General features: G+C 39.6%; 2 protein-coding genes across 2 annotated transcripts; one reads left to right on the forward strand and one right to left on the reverse strand.

Moving 5' to 3' along the window:
* The first annotated feature begins 2,312 nt into the window (after window positions 1-2,312).
* LOC141656927 (calcineurin B-like protein 2) lies at window positions 2,313-9,325 on the forward strand. Its single transcript, XM_074464016.1, has 10 exons — window positions 2,313-2,402; window positions 4,416-4,488; window positions 4,581-4,747; window positions 4,984-5,066; window positions 5,428-5,487; window positions 6,493-6,601; window positions 7,292-7,344; window positions 8,295-8,375; window positions 8,865-8,977; window positions 9,070-9,325. Exons 3-10 carry the CDS (start codon window positions 4,624-4,626, stop codon window positions 9,125-9,127), a joined length of 681 nt encoding a protein of 226 aa, XP_074320117.1. The 5' UTR covers window positions 2,313-2,402; window positions 4,416-4,488; window positions 4,581-4,623; the 3' UTR covers window positions 9,128-9,325.
* A 4,125-nt stretch (window positions 9,326-13,450) lies between these two features.
* On the reverse strand, window positions 13,451-17,507 carry LOC141656930 (heat shock cognate protein 80). Its single transcript, XM_074464019.1, has 3 exons — window positions 17,108-17,507; window positions 16,055-16,196; window positions 13,451-15,524 (listed from the first exon to the last, which is right to left on the reverse strand). The coding sequence occupies exons 1-3, from the start codon at window positions 17,228-17,230 to the stop codon at window positions 13,696-13,698; spliced, it is 2,094 nt and encodes a 697-aa protein (XP_074320120.1). The 5' UTR covers window positions 17,231-17,507; the 3' UTR covers window positions 13,451-13,695.
* Between the last annotated feature and the right edge of the window lie 8,482 nt (window positions 17,508-25,989).

Raw genomic sequence — 25,989 nt, forward strand, 5'->3', positions numbered from 1 at the left:
CCACATCGGTAGAATAAAGATGGAAGATCATCTTTATAAGTGTCTACAAAATATAATAGTACGAGGCCTTTTGGGAAGGAGCCCAAGAGTAAATCCGTGAGGGCTTGGCCCAAAGCGGACAATATCGTACTATTATGGACAGTGGATACAGATGCAGCAGAGGCCCAACACGGGATATTCACGCTTCCGCACAACAAGTGGTATCAGAGCCCAAGGTTCGACTTGGGCTAGACACGAGGATTCATCAGCAGGCCCAAGACTTGAAGTTGTACACTGTAAGGCATGGAACTCCTAGCTCGAGGGTGAGTCCTTGAGCAGGCCCGATTCAGGGTTAAATGGATGAAAGGCGTTATAGGTCTTCCGGGACAAAGACCATTTGTGTACTAGAACTGTTGATCATGTGGACCCTTATCAGATTGGGTGCCACAGGTCTGGTGGGTCCTTTCCAGGTTGGATGCCAGAGACCGTTTGTGTTCTAGGACTTCTGAAGTGACGGACCCGGTCCAGGGTATATTGGATGCAGAGGATGTTCGATATGCATGTGTAGCAAATCCCCAAGAAGGGCACATGGACGGCTCGTGGTAGCATGGTGTGTCGGCTAAGGGGAGGTTATCAAGACTTGTGATGTTTCGGGTGTCTAGAAGTTGGGGCTGTAGAGTGGGAGAGTCTTCCATGGAGGTCAAGGTCCGAGTCAAGATGATGGTCCTTGGTTTGAGGAGAGGATTGTTAGGGTGCAAACCCTTGTCCCACATCGGTAGAATAAAGATGGAAGATCATCTTTATAAGTGTCTACAAAATATAATAGTACGAGGCCTTTTGGGAAGGAGCCCAAGAGTAAATCCGTGAGGGCTTGGCCCAAAGCGGACAATATCGTACTATTATGGACAGTGGATACAGATGCAGCAGAGGCCCAACACGAGATATTCACGCTTCCGCACAACAGTTGAAGCTTTGAAGGAGTTGGAGCTCATGGTACTAAAAGTAACAAAATCATCCTAAATGGATTACAATTATTCACAAATAGAAAGGATCAATATCAACGATAATATGGTTATGGTCGCTAAAAGACGAACTAAATAAAATATTTGATGTCAACGATACGGTTATCAAATATACATAAACAAACACGAGAAAATTGATCTTACATACAATGATTCGGTCTTATTTAATCACAATAAATCTTTGTTAAGATTGTTAAAATTAGAAGCTAGATGAAAAAAATACATCTTTAGAACTATTAATATTCTCGAAAGTAAATGAGTACAACCAAATACAATTCACACTTTTACAATAAGTCCATAATCTCAAACGACAATTTATGATTCATGGGCACTGCGGCCCAGCCCGTACTCGTGGTACTCGTGGGCCGTTATTTTCCAACCCGGCTAGCTCGTGTGTCAGCCCAACCCAGCCCGCCTCTTCACCCGGGCCGGGCTAGTGCCAGAGATTTTCGGCCCAGCTGCGGTTTGGCCCGGTAAAATATTGAAAAAACACAAAAAAAAAAAAACACTATATGGCCGGGCTCGAGTCAGAGAATATGGAACGCAGTCCGGCTCGGCACAACCCGGCCTCTATTTAGTGTCAGGCTTGGGCCATGAACCGCCAGCCCAGCCCACCCCCAGCCCGGCTCGGTTCACCGCACAACCCAACTCGTACCTACACCTGGCAAAATCGATCGACCTGACATCTGAACTGAAGATTCGAACTTAACCCGATCCTGAATTGACTCGTACTTATATGACCAGATGCAGTTGGTCTCCCTTCAAGTGGGCCATTTTGGTCTTTTCCATAAAAACAAAATTTTGATACCATTTTACCGCCAAATTTAATTACTTTTGAAAAACAAGTTATCATAGGCTGTAAAACTATATATGCTAACTAGCTTGATCATTGTGGTTACATTTGACCATAAAATGATCATAAAAATTTTTAATAGACGAAAATGGTCCGTCTAAAACAAGAATACGTGGATGGATGAGCCCACCTGAATATTTATTGTTGCATATTGATTGATAGACAGTGATAGGGCGTCACCGGGTGACGCCCAAATTGGGTATCACCCTCTCACATGCATTCTTAATTAAAGGGTTTCCACTCACCCCATGTAAGAGGGTGGCGCCCAAATTGAGTATCACCCGGTGACGCCTTTTCATTTTCCTTGATTATTATCCATAAATAGTTTGATAATAATTAACCTGAATCTAAGTAACCTTATGCAATCCGAATTCTTTCAAACCCGAGTGACCTGACCCGAACTGATTCGACCCCAACCCCAAATTGACCCGTTCGTTTGTCATGTCTACTCGTGTACCCCTCTACTTACTTAGCCTTGTGTCCTCTGATATTTTCTTCATTCTCCCTCTTTCCTGCATGAGATCGTGATCCTCTACTTTCTTTCAATGGCAAGTTTTCCCCTTTTTTCCTCTCTCTTCATTGTTCAATTATCCCTTTTCTACTATTATTAATTGTTAATTCTTGAATGTTTGATCAAAGTTCTTAGCTTTTTGTCAGATTAAACTGTTGTTGCTTCATTCTCTTAAATAATCTGATTAAATTAGAAATTAATTTCATGTTTTGACTTTGTGAAACCCATCAAAATTGAATCTTTGCCGTCAAAATTTGATCTTTGATGTTGTTTATGGATTTTTTGATTGTTATTTGATTGATGTATGAATGGTATTGTTGCTGTTTTCATGATTTAAGCATTGATTGAGCCACAGGAGGTAGAAATTTATTTTATGGATAAAAGGGTTGGTGGTTTTTATGAATTATGAGACCGTCTCATATAAGAATTAGTGAATGTCGAGAATGATAGGCATGAACTACCCTTTGAATTAGAATAGGAAGAATTTTGTTATGAGTGATGTTTGATTTTTATTTGTGAGATGAGAATCGAGTTTGCATAATGATTAAGGACGGTTTGATGGAGTGAGGGGTGAGTTTATATTAGGTTGGTAATTTGTAATTCATATAGTGGGTTTGATAGAGGTACATTGGTTGGTAATGCGTAATTTGTCAAACATGTTGGATATGAAGCATAAGTATGGGAAGGAATATGAATTATCATAGACATCGGAGAGGGGTTGAGGTTTGGGTTGGACCAATAGCAAAAAAAGAAGCTGCTAAGATTGTGGCGTACAAGATGTTCAAATATGTAGTTAAGGGTAAAATTAGATCGATTCCTCCTCTATGGCCAATACTTGTTATTACTGAAAAAACTAGCTGTTGTCATGTGTTGAGAATGAAGGAAAAATTCAGATAGTGTTTCGTGTGTTAATTGCATGAGAAATGATGTTTTCTTTGCTTGGTATCGACCTCAAGAGAGATGGAGAGAACCTTTGTTGATTTGTTGGTGTGACCTCTAAAGGGATGGAGAGATCCTTTGTTGATCTTTTTTTTTTTATTTTGTGTGTGTGTGTGTGTGTGCGTGTCCCTTTTCTATTTAGCTTGACTCTATTACAGTACTTTTATCAGTGGACTGAGAGGTTTAAATTATGTGGCTGTAGCCATTATGGATGAGGAAGGTTTTGTTTGGATACAATTACGGGAGAGGATGGGGGTGGAGGGGAAGTGAGGAGGGGTGGAGGGGGAAGGTAACAACTGAGCAAGTTATGTTCCTTCCACACATAAAATCAAGTTGGAACGTTTCTACGGAGTAATTCACTAATTTGCCTTTTAGTTGGGGAAATGAATCCCATTATTTCTGTCCCTTCCATTTCCCTCCAACCCAACTCACTTTCTAAATTAGGGATTTTGAAGCCCTCCCTTTTACCCCAATTCCCTTCATCTAAACAAAAGGTAGTTGTTGGAATGTGAGAAACCCGCGTGTGAATTGTGAAGTCCCGCATTAGTGATGGAGTAGAGAGTCGCTCACTTCATAAGGCCTAGGGTTCTCCTTCTATTGCCAATTAGTTTTAGGAAAGATAAAAAGTTTTCTTGGACTTGTGAAGTGGGCACTTTCTCTCCTTTTCCGGTACCCATTTCGAATTCTAGCAGTAAAGTTGGTGAAAACTATACTGCTTAACAAGAAGCTGAGATTATCTGCTGAAACTGTCATTGATGGTGACATTCACTCCTGACAAATGGGAACTATAGATATATAACTACTCGAAATGGAAGCGCCATAGGAGCAAAAGATTAATTGAAATATCTAGCAAGTTTTTGCCCATGTAGCTGTCATTAATTTATAATTAGAGTTATAACAAGATTCTAAAATTGTCGGTAAAAGTAATTTTTTAGCCAATCTGTTGACGATGGTGTACTTTATGTGGATGTTCTTCAAATGCCATTGAAGTTGTAAGATGAATTTCAAAGTTGCATTAAGCAGAACACATATTTTGTTGATCTTATCGGTGATAGTTTTACTTAATATGGTTCACGAGCGAGTAACACTATTTTGTTGATGCTTGAAACAGATGAGGTTGAATGCTTAACCGTGTAATCATATAAACAACCTAAAATCGTCGTTAAATCAGAAATGCTCAACAGGTTTGTCACACTATTCACCCTAACTTGATTCGCCTTTTCTGAAGAATGTGATATCGCTTGATACTGGTATTGAACTGGTTGCCTTTTCCCAGAATTTTATATAGGCATCGAGATTTCTGATCTGTGAGAAATATCATGGTGCAGTGCATAGACGCAATTCAGCATTTATTTCTTTCTGTTGCACAATGCTGTGACTCGGAAATTTCTAAACCATTACGAGGTCTTCAAGATCCTGCACGTCTTGCAAGGGAGACTGTCTGTAAGTAGATTTTCAATTTTTTTTCACTCATTGCAGTCTCTTGAAAGTTTACTAGCCTGTTTGATTATAAATTCCAATTTAGCTGCTACTGCATGTGTTAGTGTCCATTTATTTCGGTCATGCTTTCCTTCTCCTTAACAAGCCTTTTGGTGGAAACTTAATTTGTTTTTTAAAAAAATTGCATCTGCATGGTACTGATTTGATATTTTGGTTTTATTTCTGCTTTTGTCATGCAGTTAGTGTGAGTGAGATAGAGGCACTATATGAGCTATATAAGAAGATCAGCAAAGCGGTGATCGATGACGGTCTCATCCAGAAGGTGTATGAACGTTATATTTTGAACTTTGGATGTCTTGGTTAAATATTGCTTCCTGTTTTTTTGCTCAAAATGTTTTCAATCACCTTAGCTTAATATGGCAGTGATATGGTAACTCTATTTACAACATGGCAGTGTAACGATGATATCAACTTTATTTACATCTCAAATTTCTTGCCTCTGTCAGAACTGCCGTGTCCCAAAGTGTTAAGTCAGCAATTTGTTAGCAAGTTCACGCTGATCATGGGGTGCCTAGAATCAGAATCCATATAATATTACCTACTTTTTATGGAGTCACATTGAACGCTTTACATAGATGTAATGCAGCATTTATATCTTACACCGTTATTTTTCTCTTCTTCAGGAGGAGTTTCAGTTGGCCTTATTTAGGACGTACAGAAAGGAGAGTTTGTTTGCTGACAGGGTAAGTCCTTTTAGGATAGCTGATGTTATCTCTGCCACATTATTTTCAGTCTTCAGCTTTGTAGCTTATTGCAAAAATTTTTATCACCTTATGAGTTGATTTTCTGTGTTTAACTTCACTTCCCTTTTTTTTTTCTGAGTGCATGGCATATCTGACATTACAACATTATCTAGTGCATCAAGGCATTGGCGTTTCCAATGGGGGTTCATGGGGTTCAATTCATCCTGGATGTCATGGGTTCGATCCATTTTATAGATCCTGCTATACAAATTTGAGATGCCTTTTGATAATTCACCATATAAAATACTCAATTCATTTTAATTTTTATTATCTCCTCCCCCATCTATACTTATTTCAAAATTATCGTCTTCTTTCTAAATTTAGTTAACAAGGTGTGAACATCTAATATTATTCAGTGATAACTAACTACTACCCAGCTCTATTACAAAAAAAAATTGCTCACATTATTTTAGATGTAAGAAGTAAAATTGATATTTTATCCCTTTTAACTTTTTTTTTGGGTTTAATAAACATTTAAAATTGTTTTTGTTGAGTGTGAAATTTTAATGACGACACACTTTTACCATGGAAAAAATTATGTCAAAACTCGAACCCCATCACTAAAGTCCTAGAAACGCCCCTGCATCAAGGGTTCCCACAAATGGCGCTCTAAGGGGTTCAGATGGACACAGACCCAACACAAAAAGTCTGTTTCTTATGACCCACAATGAAAAATGAGTTGAGATTTGCATAGAATAAGTTCCCCTTCACTGTAAAAAGAAGCACATCTAGTTTAGGTAGCTATTTCACACTATTTAATCTCAATCCATAACCAAAGAATAGCAAACCTTTGGCTCCGTTGGAAAAGAAACCGACATTCCAATAGAATCTTTTTTAACATATTGTGCTGTATGTAAGGTAATCATTATATCTATCCTGATTACGGATCCATGAAATATCCCTAATCTTCAAATCCTTTCCAATACTGATATCTGTTTATTGTAGGTCTTCGACTTATTTGACACAAAGCATAATGGATATCTAGGTTTTGAAGAGTTCGCTCGTGGACTTTCTGTTTTCCATCCACAGGCTCCAGTTGAACAAAAAATTGATTGTATGTTGCACATCCTTTTGTTTGATTTATTTTCTTACTGTCTTTTGATTGCATACACCAGAGGAATTTAAAGGGAACCGTGAGCCTATGACTCAAATGCAATGTAGAATGTACATAAACAATAGTTACTTGAATGCAAAGCTCAGACCCCTAGCCAACCATCCACCGCCTCAATAGTACCAGAAAATTCAACGTTTTACTTAATCTAGCTATTTAGTATGTATGTACCTACTTGCCAAAAGAATGGTATGGCGGACTGCCCGTCAATCACCTTCAGTCACCACAATAGCTGTTGATTTATTCTACTTAAGGGCTTTGACATTCTGCTTGGTGCGTCAAGAGTGTTCGGATGTCGGACACGCTTTTTGGTGAAAATGTTAATTCTGGGGCTATTAATGAAGTGTGACGTCGTGTCGGAGTCTCAGATCATCGAGCATGCGACATGCAACCAAAGTAATGTGTTAAAGTAACATAGTTAAACTTTACGACAGTCCACAGTCAGACTCTGTGCAAACAACATATAAGAAATTAGTTGGGGCAATCTTGTTTGGGCTAGCCAAGTAGAGTAAGTACGGAAGGACAGAAGGAGCATGCTAATTCTTTCAGCTGCACACTTCTAGATACTTTTAATTATTGTGCGCGGTGCGCCTTTTTTAACTTATAATGAAGCTACATATTTTGCTTATGCAGTTTCTTTCAATCTGTATGATCTCAAGCAGCAAGGTTTTATCGAGAGGGAACAGGTTAGTTGTTTTTTATCGGGATATTCTGATATCCGTTCTCTTAGTTCACTTGTTGTTATTCAGCTTCTGTTAAAAGATGGCTGTGTGTTACTTAATGTTGGTGCCTAGTGGGCAATCTAGTCCTTCATGAAGAGTGAAACTGTTGCGTTCTTCGTAGGTAGGTAGGTAATAGAAACAAGATCTGTAAAGTTAAAAGGTAAAGCTTGATAGATTAGGAGGTTCTCTCAGTTTAGTAGTCCCCCTCCACCGTCCCCCCGCGTTGTTTATAATTTCCTCTTTGACCATTCCAATTGCTTGTTTATGTTTCTAATTTACGCAAGTTTTACCTATAGACAATGACCATTTTACCCTTCTCAAGTGTGGAAACCAGTCCATGTGGAGTGTGGACATTGAATCCATATGATTAGCTCACTATTTCTCACCACCTTCTGTGAATTAGCCAAAATTAACCCAACTAAACCCATTTAATCCCTCACTTATTAAAACCTGAACCCATTTAAAAGGTAACGGGAGGCCAGATTTACCTAGAAAGTATAAAGTAGTGGTGCATTGCATCTAATGTTTTCGTACAACCTTGATCTTTATTTTCTTTGAAACCAAATTCAATCATTTCTTCAAAGCAAACAGTTGCGGATTTATTTGAAAATTGAAATAATTAATTTAGCTTTATAGGTGTTGTATCGGTTTTTTTCTTTGTAGGAAGTAGGAACTATGAAAGATATGTAATTTGCTTTAGTGCTCGCCCTCAGGATTATATATGAATAATGTGGTGTCTACTTCTACTGTTTAAGGGGCCAAACACATTATTCCAGTATTCCGCATATGGTCATATGGTGACCATATTATAATCAAATGCACATGAATCTCCAGTGTAAGAAATTAAGCTGACGATATATATGTGTTCCGATTTCTTACCTGTCAGAAAGGTTTTGACTGATTTTTTTTTGCAGGTGAAACAAATGGTAGTGGCTACACTAACTGAAACTGGTATGAATCTCGCAGACCATGTCGTTGAAGAAATTATCACAAAGGTGGGTTAGCACAAACCTTCCTAGTATTTTTTTTCCTTCTACAAATTCGTTGCTTTTTAGTTTCGGGTTATGATGGAATAAAGCAAAATGATTCATAAAATTGTAAGCATTTTTTTATTGAGGTACCAGTCATTCAATGCAATTCTTGACGCAAGTGTTATTGTGGTTCATCCGAAATCAACTTCTCTATGCCATAATAAGATTAGAGTTGCGTACACCAGACCCCTTTTACCTCACAATGTATGGGAACCCTGTTATATTTTTTGAAAATCTGATGTATTGCTTTTTACAAATTTTCGAGATTAATCAAGTCCTTAGAGGTCCTTAGTTTGCTTTGTTGGAAAACTCCTTGCCGTTGTTGGCACCTAAGAAGGTGGCTGCTGATTCGTTGAAGTTTAAACTATTATGATACCTTTTGACGAAGTACTGAGTCATCTAACCGTCAGACTTCTTGTTCATCAGTCATCTTATCCTTATCATTTGCTGCAGACCTTTGCTGAAACAGATACTAAACAAGATGGTAAAATTGACAAGGAAGAATGGGGAACCCTTGTTCTCCGACATCGATCACTTTTAAAGAACATGACTCTTCAATACCTGCAGTAAGTGCTTTTGCCATAATCTTGAACAATCACTAAATCTTGTTTAAATTATGTTCAATTTCCTGATATTTGTTTGCATGTATTGTTAACAGGGAAATTACGATTACTTTTCCAAGCTTTGTATTCCATTCGACAGTTGATGATACCTGAGTTGCCGTTGAATTATATTCTTGAGTTCTTTATATTCATGTTCATATATATATATAACAATTTTGATTCTACGAGAAAATATTCATATGTTTATTCTACATATTTATTGAACTCTTGTACAGAGGTTGAAACAAGTCGGATATACTGCTTGTGATTGATAATGTGTAATTGCATTTTTCGAATTCTTCCGTTTATAAATCTTGTTTGTACTGGTTATTTGGGCCTGAACTCGAATTGGTTAAATGCTGAAATGACCTCGGACACGTGGTTGAAAAACCAGGAGAAAATCAAATGGGGTCCGGTACCACCTTCCGAACGACTCAAAATAAAGGGTATAAATACACGATTTTCGGTATTCCAGGGTTCTGAAACAAAATTCTCCGGAAATCACACAGAAAGTTCATGTTCCTTGGATCAGGTAAAGCGGCTACGCAAAATTTGAGGAACAACAGAGGACATTTGGGGGTGCCGGTATGAGATAAACCCGTACGAACATTGAATAATCATGAAAAATGGATTTACACGTTATTTGGTATTCGTCGAACCTTGAATAATCATGAAAAATGGATTTACTCGTTATTTTGGCCTAAAATCGAATTGTTTTAACTCCTGAAATGACCTTCGACACGTGGTTGAAATATCGGGAGAAAAAGAAACGTGGTTCGGTACGACCTCTTGAACGGCTCAAATTGTAGTGTAATACACGATTTACGGGATTCCAGTGTCCCGGAACAAAATTCTCCGAAAATCATATAGAAGGTTTCTCGGATTAGGTAAAACGGCCACAAAAAATTTGAGGAACAATGAAGGACATTTGCGGGTGCCTATATGCGATAAATCAGCATTCGTCGAACATCGAATAATCGTGAAAAATGGATTAATATTCGTTATTTGGGGCTCAAATCGAATAAGGTAACTCTGGAAATGACCTGAGACACGTGGTAGAAATACCGGAAGAAAATAAATCGTGGTCTGGTTTATCTCATACACGATACTAGGGTCCTGGAACAAAATTCTCCGAAAATCATATAGAAGGTTCCTCGGATCAGGTAAAGCGGCCAAACAAAATTTGAGGAGCAACGGAGGACATCTGGAGGTGTTGGCATGCGATAAACCAGCATTCGTCGAAACTCGGATAATCGGCTCATATAGAAGGTTCCTCGGATTAGGTAAAGCGGCCACAAAAAATTTCAGGAGCAATGGAGGACATTTTGGTGAAAAATGATTAATACTCGTCATTTGAGCCTGAAATCGAATTGTTTAACTCCTGAAATGACCTTAGATACGTGTTAGAAATACCGAGAAAAAATAAAACGACGTCTGGTACGACCTTCCGAACTCCTCAAATTGAAGTGTAATACACGATCTACGGGATTCCAGGGTCCCAGAACAAAATTTTCTGAAATTATATAGAAGGTTCATCGGTTCAAGTAACGCGGCCGCATAAAATTTGAGGAGCAACGGAGGACATTTGGGGGTACCGGTATGCGATAAACCAGCATTCGTCGCACTTGATAATCGTGAAAAATGGATTAATACTCGTTATTTGGGCCTGAAATCGAATTATTTAACTCCTAAAATGATGTTAGACACGTGATTGAAATACCGGGCGAAAAAAAACGTAGTCCGGTACGACCTCCTAAACGGCTCAAATTGAAGCGTATAATACACGATTTACGGGATTCTAGGGTTTCATAGCAAAATTCTCCGAAAATCATATAGAAGGTTCCTCAGATAAGGTAAAGCGGCCACACAAAATTTGAGGAGCAATGAAGGACTTTTGCGGTTGTCGATATACGATAAACCAGCATTCGTCGAACATCGAATAATCGTGAAAAATGGATTTATACTCGTTATTTGTATCGACAAACCAGCATTCGTCGAACATCGAATAATCGTGAAAAATGGATTTATACTCGTTATTTGGAGCTAAAATCGAATAAGGTAACTTCTGAAATGACCTCTTACACGTGGTAGAAATACCGGGAGAAAATAAAGCGTGGTCGGGTACAACCTCTCGAACGGTTCAAATTGAAGTGTATAAATACACGAATTACGAGATTCTAGTGTCTCAGAACAAAATTTTCCGAAGATCATATGGAAGATTTTTCGGATTAGGTAAAGCGGTCATACACAATTTGAGTAGGGACATTTGAGGGTGTCGGTATACGATAAACAAGCATTCGTCGGATAATCGTGAAAAATGGTTTAGTTTAATACTCTTTATTTGAGCCTGAAATCGAATTGTTTAACTTCTGAAATGACCTCAGACACGTGATTGAAATACCGGGAGAAAAATAAACGTGGTCCGGTATGACCTCCCGAACGGATAAAATTGAAGTGTATAATACGGGATTTCAGGGTCTCAGAACAAAATTATCCGGAAATCATATAGAAGGTTTCTCGGATATAATAAAGTGGTGACACAAAATTTGAGGAGCAACGCAAGACACAAAAGTGTATAATACATGGTTTTCGAAACTCGATAGCTCTTTTAGTTCTATTCGTGTGCCTCAATAATACAAATTGAAATAGAATATTTTGATAACTGTTGGTTAGAATCGACCAGCAATTAAAAAAACTTTCTAACACTCAGTACTGTCAAGGATTTTTCATCGATAATTCACCACTGTCGAGAAAAAGCATTGATAATAGTGTGGTTGCACACAAGTTATTAGAGGCAAACTCGCGGTAAATACACAGAATAACCTCATTTGGATAATTAACTCCACCAGCCATCACGCTCTTGAAGTTGATCTCGTCTTTTCTTTATTCAATTATTGTCGGAAAGGGATAATCAGTGCATATATAATATGCCGGTATTCATCATAGGAGGACCCTTTTTGGAGGACAGATGACCCATTTTCGGGGACATTGAAGATGTACAAGTCCCTGTGATATTTTATGAGGCCATTGTATGGGTACAAAACTAAAATTTACACAATTATAAAATACGTAATTTATTTTCGTAGTACACATTTTACTCATTTCAGTACATTTTACACCAGACTTTCCATTTCTCTACCCTTAACCAAAAAACATAGAAAATTCATTCTCTCTAGATCTCTCTATTGTTAACTTTCTGCCTCCTTCAAAAATATACAAATTCTTCTATTATAAATGATAATTTGAGTAAAAACGGGTTTTTAATTCATTATAATCTATTGTTACTAAACAAATTGATTTTTTCTTATGATTTTGTACTCTTATCTTTTTTAATTAGGGTTTAGGTTTAAATTTATTAAGGGTTAATTGGTGTGGGATGGGGGTATCATTCACTGGGATATCGCCGGTGAGATCAGAATGTGACGCCGGCGAGAAGGACGGAAGGTGGTCGCCGGTGACTATTCAACGGAGGCAATGCATACATGAAGGAGATCAGAGAGAGCGCGGGTTTGGGTAATATGTGGGAGGCAGGATTGGGAACTGGTGAGAGGCGGGTTGTGCGTGGGTCAGTGGCTGGCGCTGGAGGTCGTCGATAGTGTGGTGTTGGCGGAGTTCCTGGTGCCTGGTGGTGGTGGCAGTGGTAGCAAGAAGATGGGTATTGTGTAGTGTAGTACATAGAGTGCATTGTTTTGTTTTGGGTTGGATTTTTTATTTTTTTCAGATGTACTACGTAATAAATTTATTTTTTTATTATTGTAAAAAATAATTTAGCAACGCAATACATTACATGTTTGTAAAATAATTCATAAACGAAGTACATAATTTATTTAATTACTTCGTACATAATACATGGCTTATCAAATTTTTTTATCAATGTAGTACATGAAATTAGAAGAAAATGGGTGTGTGAAATTAGAGAGCATGAGTTAGAGAGAAATTAGAAAGAGAAAATGGGAGAGAGAAATGAGAGGGGTATAATTGTTAACTGCATACTGTGATGAGTAAAATGTGTACTGTGAAAATCAACACCCATAAAATATTATCTGATTGACAGACTGCGTCCTGCCTTCAAGCTGCTCAAAAGCAGGCTTGGGCCGGACACAGACTACACAGAGCGGGACAATGCTATGAGCATATGATCCACTTCTCAGTTCATGGGAGAGCATGTAAAGAGAAACTCCACAGTTTTTCAACCGAGTCACCACGGTCAACAGCAAGCATGGTGCGCATTTCATCAACTCTTACATTCTTACTATAAGAGCTGTAAAACAAACAATACAAATGGGGCACAACCGCGCAAATATATCCATCAACCCCCATTCTCCAACTTTGAACAATCATGTTCAATCAAATAGTGGGAAGAGGGAAAAAAGATCAACATTGCTATGTTGAAAACTACAACTATGCAAGCAAAAACCAGGATGCATTAAACAAGGATAGAGGACTGAGAAACGGAAATTTAATTAGACTAGTAATTGTCTTTAACATCTACTCCCAAACTTTTAAAAAAAAAGCCCCCAAAACATTAACAACCAGCAGCATCAAAACAAAACCAAGAGCTGCAAACAGCCCAGAAATTCATGTTCTTCACACATCAAGGAGGCAAAAAGAAAACAAATATTAAATGACAGCAAAAACTGCTAACCAGTAATCGCTGTAACTAGATAAGAGACGGGGAGAGCTTAGTCGACTTCCTCCATCTTGGATTCCTCGGTATCAGCTTCCTCAAGAGCAGGCATGTCCACATCCGCATCAGCTGCATCTTCATCAATGCTGAGACCAAGCTTGAGCATCCTGTGGATTCTGTTTCCGAAGGTGTTGGGCTCGTCCAGGCTGAAACCAGAGGTCAGAAGGGCAGTCTCGAACAGGAGGAGGACTAAGTCCTTAACAGACTTGTCGTTCTTGTCGGCATCAGCACGCTTCCTCAGCTCCTCCATGATAGAGTTCTCGGGGTTGATCTCCATGGTCTTCTTGGAGGACATGTAGCCAGCCATGCTCGAGTCCCTCAAAGCTTGGGCCTTCATGATCCTCTCCATGTTAGCAGTCCATCCATACTCACCAGTGACCAAACAGCAGGGAGAGTCAACCACACGGTCAGAGACAACGACCTTCTCGACTCTGTCACCCAAAACATCCTTGATTACCTTGCAGAGTCCCTCAAACTTCTCCTTGAGTTCCTCCTTTTTCTTCTTCTCGTCTTCGCTCTCGTCGAGCTTTAGACCCTCCTTGGTAGCAGAAACAAGCTTCTTACCCTCAAATTCCTTGAGTTGACCAATGGCATACTCATCAATAGCGTCAACCATGTACAGGACTTCGTAACCCTTCTTCTTAAGCTTCTCGAGGAAGGGAGAGTTCTCAACAGCCTTCTTGCTCTCACCAGTAATGTAGTAAATGTCGTTCTGGCCCTCCTTCATTCTGGTCACATAGTCCTTAAGACTGGTCATCTCGTCACCACTCTTGGTGGAGTGGTACCTAAGCAACTCAGCGAACTTGTTCCTGTTCTGAGAATCCTCATGGATACCCAACTTCAAATTCTTAGAGAATGCCTCGTAGAACTTGGTGTAGTCCTCCTTGTTCTCAGCAATCTCAAAGAAGAGCTCAACACACTTCTTTACCAGGTTCTTGCGGATAACCTTCAAGATCTTGTTTTGCTGCAACATCTCTCGGGAAATGTTCAGAGGCAAATCCTCAGAATCAACAATACCCTTCACAAAGCTCAAGTACTCAGGGATCAGATCCTCACAGTTGTCCATGATAAAGACACGTCGGACGTAAAGCTTAATGTTGTTTGGCTTCTTCTTGGTGTCAAAGAGATCGAAAGGTGCTCTCTTGGGCACAAAGAGGACAGCCTTAAACTCCAACTGACCCTCGACCGAGAAGTGCTTAACAGCCAAATGCTCTTCCCAGTCATTGGTCAAACTCTTGTAGAAAGCAGCGTACTCTTCCTTGGTAATCTCCTCAGGCTTCCTCATCCAGATAGGCTTTTGTTTGTTAACCAAGTTCCACTCATGAGACACTTCCTTGATCTTTTTCTTCTTTTTCTCTTCCTTCTCTTTCTCTTCGTCAACATCCTCAACCTTTCCCTCCTCGTCTTTCTTGTCCTCCTCATCTTCGTCATCAGAGATCTCTTTCTCAATGGTTTTCTCAACCCATAGAGAGATTGGGTAGCTGATGAACTCAGAGTGCTTCTTGACCAAGTCCTTTAGGCGACGCTCCTCAAGGTACTCAAGTTGGTCCTCCTTAAGGTAGAGGGTCATCTTGGTACCCCTGCCCAGAGGCTCACCAGTAGTGTCCCTGGTCACTGTGAAAGATCCACCAGCTTGGGATTCCCACACATACTGCTCATCATCGTTGTGCTTGGTGGTGACAATGACCTTGTCAGCAACAAGGTAGGCTGAGTAGAAACCAACACCAAACTGACCAATCATACTAACATCAGCACCAGCGGCCAAAGCTTCCATAAACTCCTTGGTTCCGGACCTGGCAATGGTACCCAGGTTGTTCACCAAATCTACAAACAAACACAATCATCAGAATCAGAGATATGCAGTGCAGAGTTTAAAGACGAAAGCCATCACAATTAAGAACGAAATTAACTAAATTATAGACCATCAAATAAATTAACGCACTAAATTAAAATGAAAATTGTTTAGGTCAAATGACATTATCATGATCACAAGGTTAGTAAACAGTTTCATGAGTAGTTGTAACTCTCTTAACAGCAAAAGAACAACCACTAAGTTACTTGAAATCAAACAAGCATAAGACTAATCTTATGTAGATCACTCATCAACACTAGTCATGCCATTTAAAATAGAACTACATAAAAACTGAAATGAAGGAGTGACTAATGATGAAGCAGAAGATGAATGATGCTATATTTTTACAAAAAAAAAATATTGAAGCGTATATCAATCATCGATAAAAATATGAATGGGTCAGTACTGTTATGCAAATTGGTAATTCTATAAACAGCTGCAAAATCAGTATATCACTAAAAATCAAGTAAACAGAAGAATAATTCCAGATCAAATTACTCACCAGCCTTGGTCATTCCAATACCACTGTCAACAATGGTCAAGGTGTTGTTAGCCTTGTCAGGAATAATGTGGATGAAAAGCTCAGGCTGTCCATCGAGCTTGGACTTGTCGGTCAAGCTCTCAAATCTGATTTTATCAAGAGCCTGCAGAAAACCACATTCCAATTAATACAACCACAAAAACAAACACCTAACATAAACAAAACACAATGTGTAACAAGTTCTGGAGTTTGGTCATTCATACATGACTCAATATGAATAAGCTATAATAACAATAGCTCAAAACCAAATTACACCTAAAGCCTTAACATTACCTAATTGCAACTCCGAAACATTCTAGCTAGTTGACTTGTCGATCAAAGAATATAGGACAGAAAGAGAATGAGGCAACTAGACTGAATCTAGTGAAGTTTGACAACTGTAAATCTGTAACGTCTAAATTTATTTGATGAATTGAATATTGACAATCATTTGTTTACCGTTTTAAAATACTCCTAGCAAATAAGCAAGGTATACACAGCAAGGTATACACATGATCGGGATGAAGAGAGTACGGAGTACAAGACAACACCAACCACATCAACCTTCATCATACAACAATATATCGTTAAAGAAAATATCATCGGCGATTAATCGCAGATCATCAACATTAATGCATAATTATTGAGACATAATCTACACTACCTAAAAAAATCGACAAAATCTAAAACGCCTAAATTAATCATAAACACAAATTATCATTTATGATTTACAAAAACGCATCTACTCCAAAATCATTGAGAATTCAAAGCGGAACAACAAATCAACAACAGCAACGAATTACATCTCATAAATTAACAGAAAACGCTAATAACTTGTCACAAATCATCAACAATCAACAGGAAATTGAATTGAAGCGAAAATACAGCGAATAATCATCGTCGATAATATAAATCTAAACTTTCGACAAACAAGTCAACATTAAAGTAAACCTAATCATTGCGAAAATCAAACGGAAACAACGACGAATAACAGATCTTAAAGAAAAACGAAGAATAAATCGATAGGAAACATACATCGGAAGAGTTACTGATAAGCTCACGAAGAAAGATCTCCTTGTTAGAGTAAAAAGTATTGATAATAAGACTGAGAAGTTGATTGATCTCAGCTTGGAAAGCAAACGTCTCTTGTTCCGCCATTGATGAATCTTCTCTTTTCTTAAACAACAAGAAAGGAAAAAGATGATGAAGATTTGAAGAAGAGAGGTATAACAGAATAGGGTTCAAGGAATTGGAGGCGGAATAATATGAGGAAAGGGTTTGGGTTATATAGTGGAGGGAATGGTGTGGGGAGGAAGGGAAATGAGAGGTGAGTGGTTTTGTTAGGGTTTCTAGATCCTTCTATTTGTATTTTTAGTTGATTTTTTCGGATGGAGGATGGAAGGGTCGTGTTGGGGGTTGCCTACACTTTAATTTCAAGTGGAAATTGAAATATTTGGAATTTTTTCATAGAAATTAGTCACATTCCAAAAGGAAAATATATTGGGATATAATTTAAAGTTATTTTACAAATAGTGTTTTCCAAAATTATTATTCGAAATTTTATAAAATTAGTTACATTCCATAAAATTATTAAGAGTATTTTTTAAGCAAAAAACTATAAAAAGTACTAAGAACATATTTTCGTTTTGAAATTTTCTTTTATTAGAGTTATCCCCGTGCTATATTGGTTACTCTTATGCTCTGTTCTTTTCGGCTGAAATGAGTTGAATTGAATTTAATGGTATATAACTGAATTGAACTAAATTGAATGGAACTGAGCTGGAGTAAATACAGCTAAAGAGATGAGAAACGAAATTAACTAAACCTAAACAACATTTAACGAAATGCAACTGAGTAAAACTTAAATGAGCTAGAAATAAGCCAGAAATAACAAGATCTGAATAGCAATTATAACAAATAATTATCCCATCCAGTATGAGCGTACCACTGTTTTTTTTTTTAGGAAAAGTGTACCACTGTTTTTCTATATGCACTACTATTATGCACTTATGCACATGCAAAAACTCTCGAATTGCTCATAAAAGTTTGTTGCAAGGCTCTATTAATTTACAACTAAAATATTAAGAAATATAAACGGATAAATAATCACATATCACATACTCCTATAAATTAGAACAATGCACCTAACTTAATTATTGTAGTGGTCTTACTTTTTTTTGGCTAAAATGAGTGAATAAACATTAAACAAAACACATCTCAACATGTAACTTAATAACTTTGTCAAATAGGTCATATAAGGTCGTCGTTAACGAGCTTTACATTTTTTACAACGAGAGAGATATCTATAATCTATAATGTCCATTAAAAGTCAAATCTCATAGGTCCTTTTTGAAGATGGGATAAATTTGAGAGTTTGCGATTACGTTACCAACAACCAGTGGTCCTTCAATATCTCTATCCACCTCCCTACACAAAATGTGGAGGGATTCGCGACACGCTTGTACCCATGTTAGGCAGTTGGATATTCCTTCATTTTATTCTTTTGCTTCTCGTGGCAAATTCAATATTTCTTCAGCCTATGATTATCTTTTTTAAACCCAAATTTCTGAACCCCCCTCCCCCCCACACCACCACCACCCACCACCCACCACCACCTATTTCGAACTTCAATTATTTGATTTGGAATAATGTCACTTATTCTAGGATTAGACCGCTCATTTAATTTGTTATATGTGAGATAGGCCTCTGGTTAAAAAGAGGTCGTTGCAAAGAGGGAGATTTGCCTCGGGGAATCGTGCCACTTCCGCTTCACACCACTAAATCGACATTTATTGTCCTGAGGGAAAATAGTTATATAATAACAATCTCATTGCACGTCGACGATTGATCTTTTTTTTTCTTGTCTCTGATCTGGTGTGTGGCATTTTGGAAAAGAAGGAATGCGTGAGTGTTTCAAAAACGAACTTATACATGTTTGTCTATATCGACTCAAGTTAAGTTACTTTGACATTTTATTTTTGCCGTGTGATGCAGGTTAACTGATACAAGTGTCGTGAAGAACATGGTTGCAGGGGACAAGGCTCGAACTCGGGACTAAGTAAAATAACTACCCGTCTTCGAAGCAGCATGTTAGTTAATTATTTAGTAGTTTAGTCAAATAAAACTAATCCTAAGATTAGATTAATTAGCTGTTAGATTAATCTTAGTTATTAAAGTTTATTATTTTAATTGTTGATTAGGTTGGTTAGGAGTCCTAAGTAGGACGTTTTTTTAGCAGTAGGAGTTTTATACGTCAATTAGGAGTCAGTTTTAATTAGCTATAAATATCATCTGCCTGTATCTCAATTAGGTATTCAAGTGATAAATAAAAAGGCAGTTTGCACGTTTACAATTGTAAGCACAGGTTCGACGTGTTTTCGTTCCACCATTGTTATAGTTTGACGCGTTTTCAAGCTTTAACACGAGTTATAGTCAATAGGTCTTGACTATAATTCACCATTGTTCGGATTATAGGTCTAATCTGAGCAAATACCCCCTTTTGTGTTCGTTATTTTCTGTTAGATTGTCACGCTTATCACGTGACAAGTTTCAAGTTTGTTAAAATTCGTTAAGCTTCCGCTACTCGTATCATTAGTGGTATCAGAGCTTCGGCTCTTGATCCTTAACGATATGGATTTTTCCAATCCTGAATTTATGAATAGCGTCTGTAGGGCGTTGGAGAGTATTCATGAGGCTAATCCACGGTGGCAGCCACGACGAGGTGAACCATCCGGTAGGTGGATGAGTTCAAGATTCTGAGAACTCCCGAGTTTGTTGGCGGAACCGATCAGGAAGACTACTTGGATTGGGAACGAAAGATAGACCAGATGTTCGATTTTAAAGACTTGGAGGACGAGAAGCGTTGCAAGTATGCTATACTCAAGCTGAGTCGAGGAGCATCTCTTTGGTTCGAGAATCTAAAATCCCAGAGGGCACGGTCAAGCAAGGCGAAAATCACTTCTTGGGACTCTTTGAAACGTAAATTAAGAAAGAGGTATGTACCCACTACTCATAGATTGGACTTATATCGAAAGATAGCGGATTTGACGCAAGGAAAGTTGAGCGTGGAGGAGTATATAAATGAGTTCGAGAAGTTGGCTATGATGGGAGAGTTGGAGGAAAACGAGGAGTCAAGATGGCACGATTTTTGCGGGTTTGAATCAAAACATTGCTCACATTGTGGAGTTACTGACCATATTGATTTTGATACTCTTTGCGGTTTGAGTTTAAAAGTTGAAGCACGGGCGGGGCGAGAATATGGAACAAGTGACTTGAACAAATCGTTATCTTGGTCAAAAACGACACATTGGAAGCAAGTGGTTCGAATTCAAGCACCAACAAGGTCTTGTCACCGGCAATCACTCCGAGAGCAGACTCTGCGCGTCAAAAGCGATTGCACCTCCAAGAGAACAAAGTCTAATGAAGGTTCGTTGTTTTAAATGTCAAGGTTTCGGGCATTACCAAAACGCTTGTCCTAATAAATGAAACATCACTTTGCGTGAAGCGATTTCTGTTCGGGATGAATTAATGGAAGAGGAGGCAGTAGGTGGAATTTTCACATTCAAGGAGGTTGAGGAGGAAGAGGAGGGCGTGGAGGTTTATGAGGCGCCTATTTACGACACGACCTTGGTTGTTCGTTCCTTACAAGCTGTACCAGCGCCTGTTATTAGCGCGGAACAACGAAATCAACTCTTCTATACAAAGTGTCAGGTAAATGATCGTTGGTGTAGCCTGATTATCGATGGCGGAAGTTGTACCAACGCAGCTTCAAGTGAGATGGTGTCTAAACTGTCTTTGCCAACCACGGCTCATCCTAAGCCTTATGCTTTACATTGGCTCGATGACGGAAGCAAGGTGAAGATATCAAGGCAAGTTCAAGTGGGTTTGACGATGGGATCATACCAGGATGAGGTTTTGTGCGATGTCATACCAATGGAAGCTTGTCACATTCTTTTAGGTCGTCCCTGGCAGTTCGATCGTGATGTAGTGCACCGAGGTAAGAGCAATGAGTATGAGCTACTAGATAAGGGAAAGAAGGTCATCTTGAAGCCTATGACACCCGGGGCAGGCCGTAATATGCATTCTGACCGTGGGAAAAAACCGAGTCTGACATTACTGACAATGGAGGATGAAATTGAACCATTCTTTGGATGAGGAGATAAAGTTTGAAAATGACAACAAAGATACTTGTTTTAAATAATATACCAGATAGCAGGAAGGGTGATAAAAACCCATTAGGTTCCTACTTGGTTCGAGCTTTCACATTGGAGAGTGATGCAATGGTTAAAAGACCGTCTTATCAATTCAGTTTTGTCTACACGGTTGCTGACAAAATTTCAAGACTTGTGCACGGAGGGTGGAGGGGTTGTAATACTTCGTATTTATAAGTCTTGGGGTACTCTATCGAGTAGCCCTTACTCTGTCGAGTAAGGGTAAGTGGCGAAATAAAATAGTTTTTGACCTGTTCGGTACTCGATCGAGTAGCTGGGGCACTCGATCGAGTAGGGGGGGTACTCGATCGAGTATCCTTGGGTACTCGATCGAGTAGCCGGTTTATCGGGGAATTTTCTCGGGTTTTGTTAATTATGCGATTAAGGTATTTAAGCTCCGTCGTCTTTATTCTAAATCACTTTTACAAAACCTAAATTCCTGTTTAAGAGAGAAAGCAAACTAGTTCATCTTCCTAATCGCATTCTTAGCAATTCCCGGAGTTCAAACGACCAGTTCTTGTCTTTATTCATACCGTTGAGTTCCTTGCGTCGAGGGTAAGATCTATGTACCCTTTTTATGGTATTTCTTTCTATTTGGTTAAACCCTAATTTAGAGATTGGGGGTTTTATGTGTAGTGTGTGATTGGTAGTCTCTATGTGTTGTATGATAGGAGGAGGGTTCATAGAAGAGGCTTTTTTGACTCAATTTTGTAGAGAATCGATTGTGTGCATACCAGGTAGGATTTCCTACTCAGTATTAATCCCATAATGGGATGATTGGTTGATGTATTGTGTTTGGTTGTTTGATATATAATTGTATTGTGTGTGCGTTGTGATCGTTGTTGATGGTTCGCGAGGCGTGGCCTCGACTGAGTGGGGTCACTTGCGGGAGTGGCTTCACGCCCTAGTTTCGCTATACATGGAACCCGCCCACGAAAGGATGTGCACATTAATGGACAGGGTTATCGCTCACTTTGTTATGTGGGAGCGGGGATTTGGTGGGTGGTGCGGTCCCCCAGCTGCGCGGTAGTCCAATGGGACGATCGATGATTGAGACGGTTGGTTTGGCATGATTGTGTGTGTGTGATTAAGCACGCCGCTTATCTTATTGCTTTTATATGTTGGATTGTGTGATTAATGCGGCCGGTGTTGTTTTGTAAACCTGCGGTGATACATTGGGGATGGTGAGCGGATATTGAGCGGTATTGAGATGAAATCTTGGGATAGTGGGATGCCACGACATGATGATAGTGAGTCTTCCATTGTAGCTTTTAGTTTATTTACATTTCAGTTAGAACAGTCATTTGAGAACATGTATCGTACTTTCAGTTTGGTTTTGAAGATTGTAACTATTCGTTAATCATTTATAATAAACGTTGTTTCTTTATTGTTGTTTGATTATCATACCTCGGGCAACCGAGATGGTAATGTCTTCATACCTGAGTGGTCCTGGTAAGGCACTTGAAGTTTGGGGGTGTTACAAATGGTATCAGAGCGACGATCCTGAAACCTGTAACTAATGAACCTAATGAACATAGGGAGTCAATTAAAATGAACCCGGGGTAAAAGTTGTAGGAGCTAATGCAAAGGCTTGGGAGACGTCCTAAAGTCGCGGGGGTCGCCCTACAACTTTGAACCGGTCACAAGGGAAAGTGTTTGTCGAGTCGTATGTGTGTTTGGTTAACTTGTGTAAGAATGTGATGAAGTGTGTGTGATTGTTGGAATTTCGAAGTTGAAAGTTGAGAATGTGAAAGAAAAGTGATGGTAGATAGAAACTTGTTAATGGGATGATAGCATGTTGGATGTTTTACAACGTGACATTTAATAACATGATGAATTGATCTCGTAGATAGTAGAAGAGATGCGTAGCATATTTATTATGATGTAATGTGGTTTATAAAGTTTAGCATGTTAGCATATCTCGTAGCATGCGGGTAGGTTTTGGACGATTTTGGGTTCAGAATCACGTTTTGGGGTACTCGATCGAGTAACTAGGGGTACTCGATCGAGTAGGGGGTCACTCGACCGAGTAGCCTAGCTACTCGGTCGAGTATGTTTGAGATCAGAAGGTCTGTTTGGGTCTGATGTTTGGGTACTCGATCGAGTATGTAGAGGCACTCGATCGAGTAGCCCGTTACTCGATCGAGTATGTTTGGGCACTCGATCGAGTAGGTTCTGGGTAGCGTGTTTTCGTGTTTTGAGGTTTAGTACGTGTGTTTATATCTATCCTTTCTTATATATATAGTTTCAAGATGCCGCCCAAGAAGACTGCTTTGTATGCGAGAGCTGAGCTTATGACCATGGATGACATTGTTAAGATGTTAGAGCACCAAGATGCTCTTACAGAGACCCTAAAGAAAGTAAATGAGGATAAGGACAAGGATAAGGAGAAGGAGGTTGATCATTCCAAAATCAGCCTCTACATAGCGAGGTTTAACCCAAAAGAATACAAGGGGGTTGGGGAGCCTAACCTTCTTGATAGTTGGCTGAGAGAGATGGAGAACATATTAGATTTGGTTCACTGTCCTGATGATATGAGAGTGGAACATGCTGCATTCTATCTGAGGGAGGCAGCTGGCAAGTGGTGGGATACAGTGAAAGTGAGTGCCAAGGAGATATATACAAACCAAGGTCTATCTGCTATACCTTGGGAGGAGTTTCGTAGGGCTGTGAGGAAGGAGTTAAACGGAGCATGTGAGGAGTAAGTTGAGGGAAGAGTTTGACAGTTTTAAGATGATCATTTGAGATGTCTGAGCGAGTACTACGGAGACGATTAGTTCAATGAGAAGTCCGGTATCTTTGAGGATATGGGTTTGAGTGAGGAGAACCTGGCATTGAGGTTTGAGAGAGGGTTGACTACCAAGATTATGGATAAGTTACCCGTGGAAATCCTTACCGATGTTAAGGAAGCTTATGAGAGGGCAGGGAGAGCTGAGAGGTTGGTGGAGATGGCTCAGGAGAGGTCTGGTGGTGAGAAGAGGAAGTCCGAGAGCGAGGGTGGTGGCCAATCTAATCACAAGAAAGGCAACCACAATCGGTCAAAGGGGTTTTCTCCGGGTCGGGGTTTAGTCTTTGGGGCTTCCTTCGGGCGTGGCCGTGGAAGTGTGAGTAATAGTTGGGGAGTGACTTGCTATGGTTGTGGTGGTGTAGGCCACAAGAGACATGAGTGCACAAGTGCACTTGGATCTTTCCGAGAGACTGCTTGAGCTTTGCGAGCAACAAACCGGCAGGATCATGGCCAAACCGGGAAGTCGAGTTACAGAGTGGAGGCTACCGCAACGGCGAAATTCTTATCGAAAAACACCGACGAACAACAACAACAATCAAGGGTCGAGTGCTAAGCCGACCGCATCGGCCAAGATCTTGTCTGGGGAGGTGGACGAGAAGACCGATGGAAAGTTATTCACGATAGAGAAGAAAGCGGTGAGGAAGATGCGCACGTTATCACCGGTACATTCCTTGTTAATGGTATTCCTACCTTTGTTTTGTTTGATTCGGGGGCTTCTCAGTCGTTTGTGTCTTCGAGTCATGTTAAACAGTTGGGTTTGAGAGTATATGAGTCTGTTAGTGAACAAGTTCTCATACCTTCGGGTGCGTCTGTATCTTGTGGGAGATTGTTTAGAGATGTATCCATGATAGTTGGGCAAGTTGATCTACCTGTAGACTTGCTAGAGTTTCCTTTTGACGGTTTTGAGGTGATAGTTGGGATGGATTGGTTAGGAAAGTATAAAGCTAAGATAGACTATCATCAAAAGAAAGTGTCTTTGAGAGGTCCTAAGGGTGTTAGTGTATCTTATCGTGGGTTCCTAGTCAAACCCAAAGTCAGGTTGATTGCAGCTGTCACCTTGAAGTCTTATCTGAGGAAGGGATGTCCTCTGATCTTGTGCCATGTGAGAGATGACCGGATAGAGAGTCCGACAGTGGATGAGATACCAGTGGTGGGAGAGTTTGCCGATGTTTTTCCGGAGGAGATTCCGGGGTTGGTTGCCGGGAAGAGAGATAGATTTCACCGTTGAGTTGAAACCGGGGACGGGGCCAATCTCTAAGGCACCGTATCGTATGGGTCCTAAGGAGATGGAGGAGCTTAGGAAACAGTTGGATGATTTGATAGAGAAGGGATACATTAGACCAAGTGTATCGTAGGGGAGCACCGATTCTTTTTGTGAAGAAGAAGGATGGAACTTTGAGGTTATGCATAGATTACGGGGGAGTGAACCGAGTGACGATAAAGAATAAGTATCCTTTGCCAAGGATAGATGACCTGTTTGATCAGTTGAGTGGTGCATCAGTCTTTTCTAAGATTGATTTGAGGTCGGGGTACCATCAGGTGAAGATTAGAGAGGTGGACATACCAAAGACAGCTTTCACGTCGAGGTATGGCCATTATGAGTATGTGGTGATGCCGTTTGGGTTGTCTAATGCACCGGCAGTGTTTATGGATTTGATGAATAGAATCTTTAGACAGTTCTTGGACCAGTTTGTGGTGGTGTTTATCGATGATATCTTAGTCTATTCTAAGACTAAAGAGGAGCATGAGGAGCATCTGAGGATAGTGTTGCAAACTTTGAGGGATCATGAGTTGTATGCTAAGTTGTCCAAGTGTGAGTTTTGGTTAGAGAAAGTTGCTTTTCTAGGGCATGTAATCTCTAAAGATGGAGTAGCTGTGGATCCGGCGAAGATTGAGGCAGTGACAAAGTGGGAAGCACC

Source organism: Silene latifolia, chromosome 5 (genome assembly GCF_048544455.1).
Source record: "Silene latifolia isolate original U9 population chromosome 5, ASM4854445v1, whole genome shotgun sequence".
Taxonomy (NCBI): Eukaryota; Viridiplantae; Streptophyta; class Magnoliopsida; order Caryophyllales; family Caryophyllaceae; genus Silene; species Silene latifolia.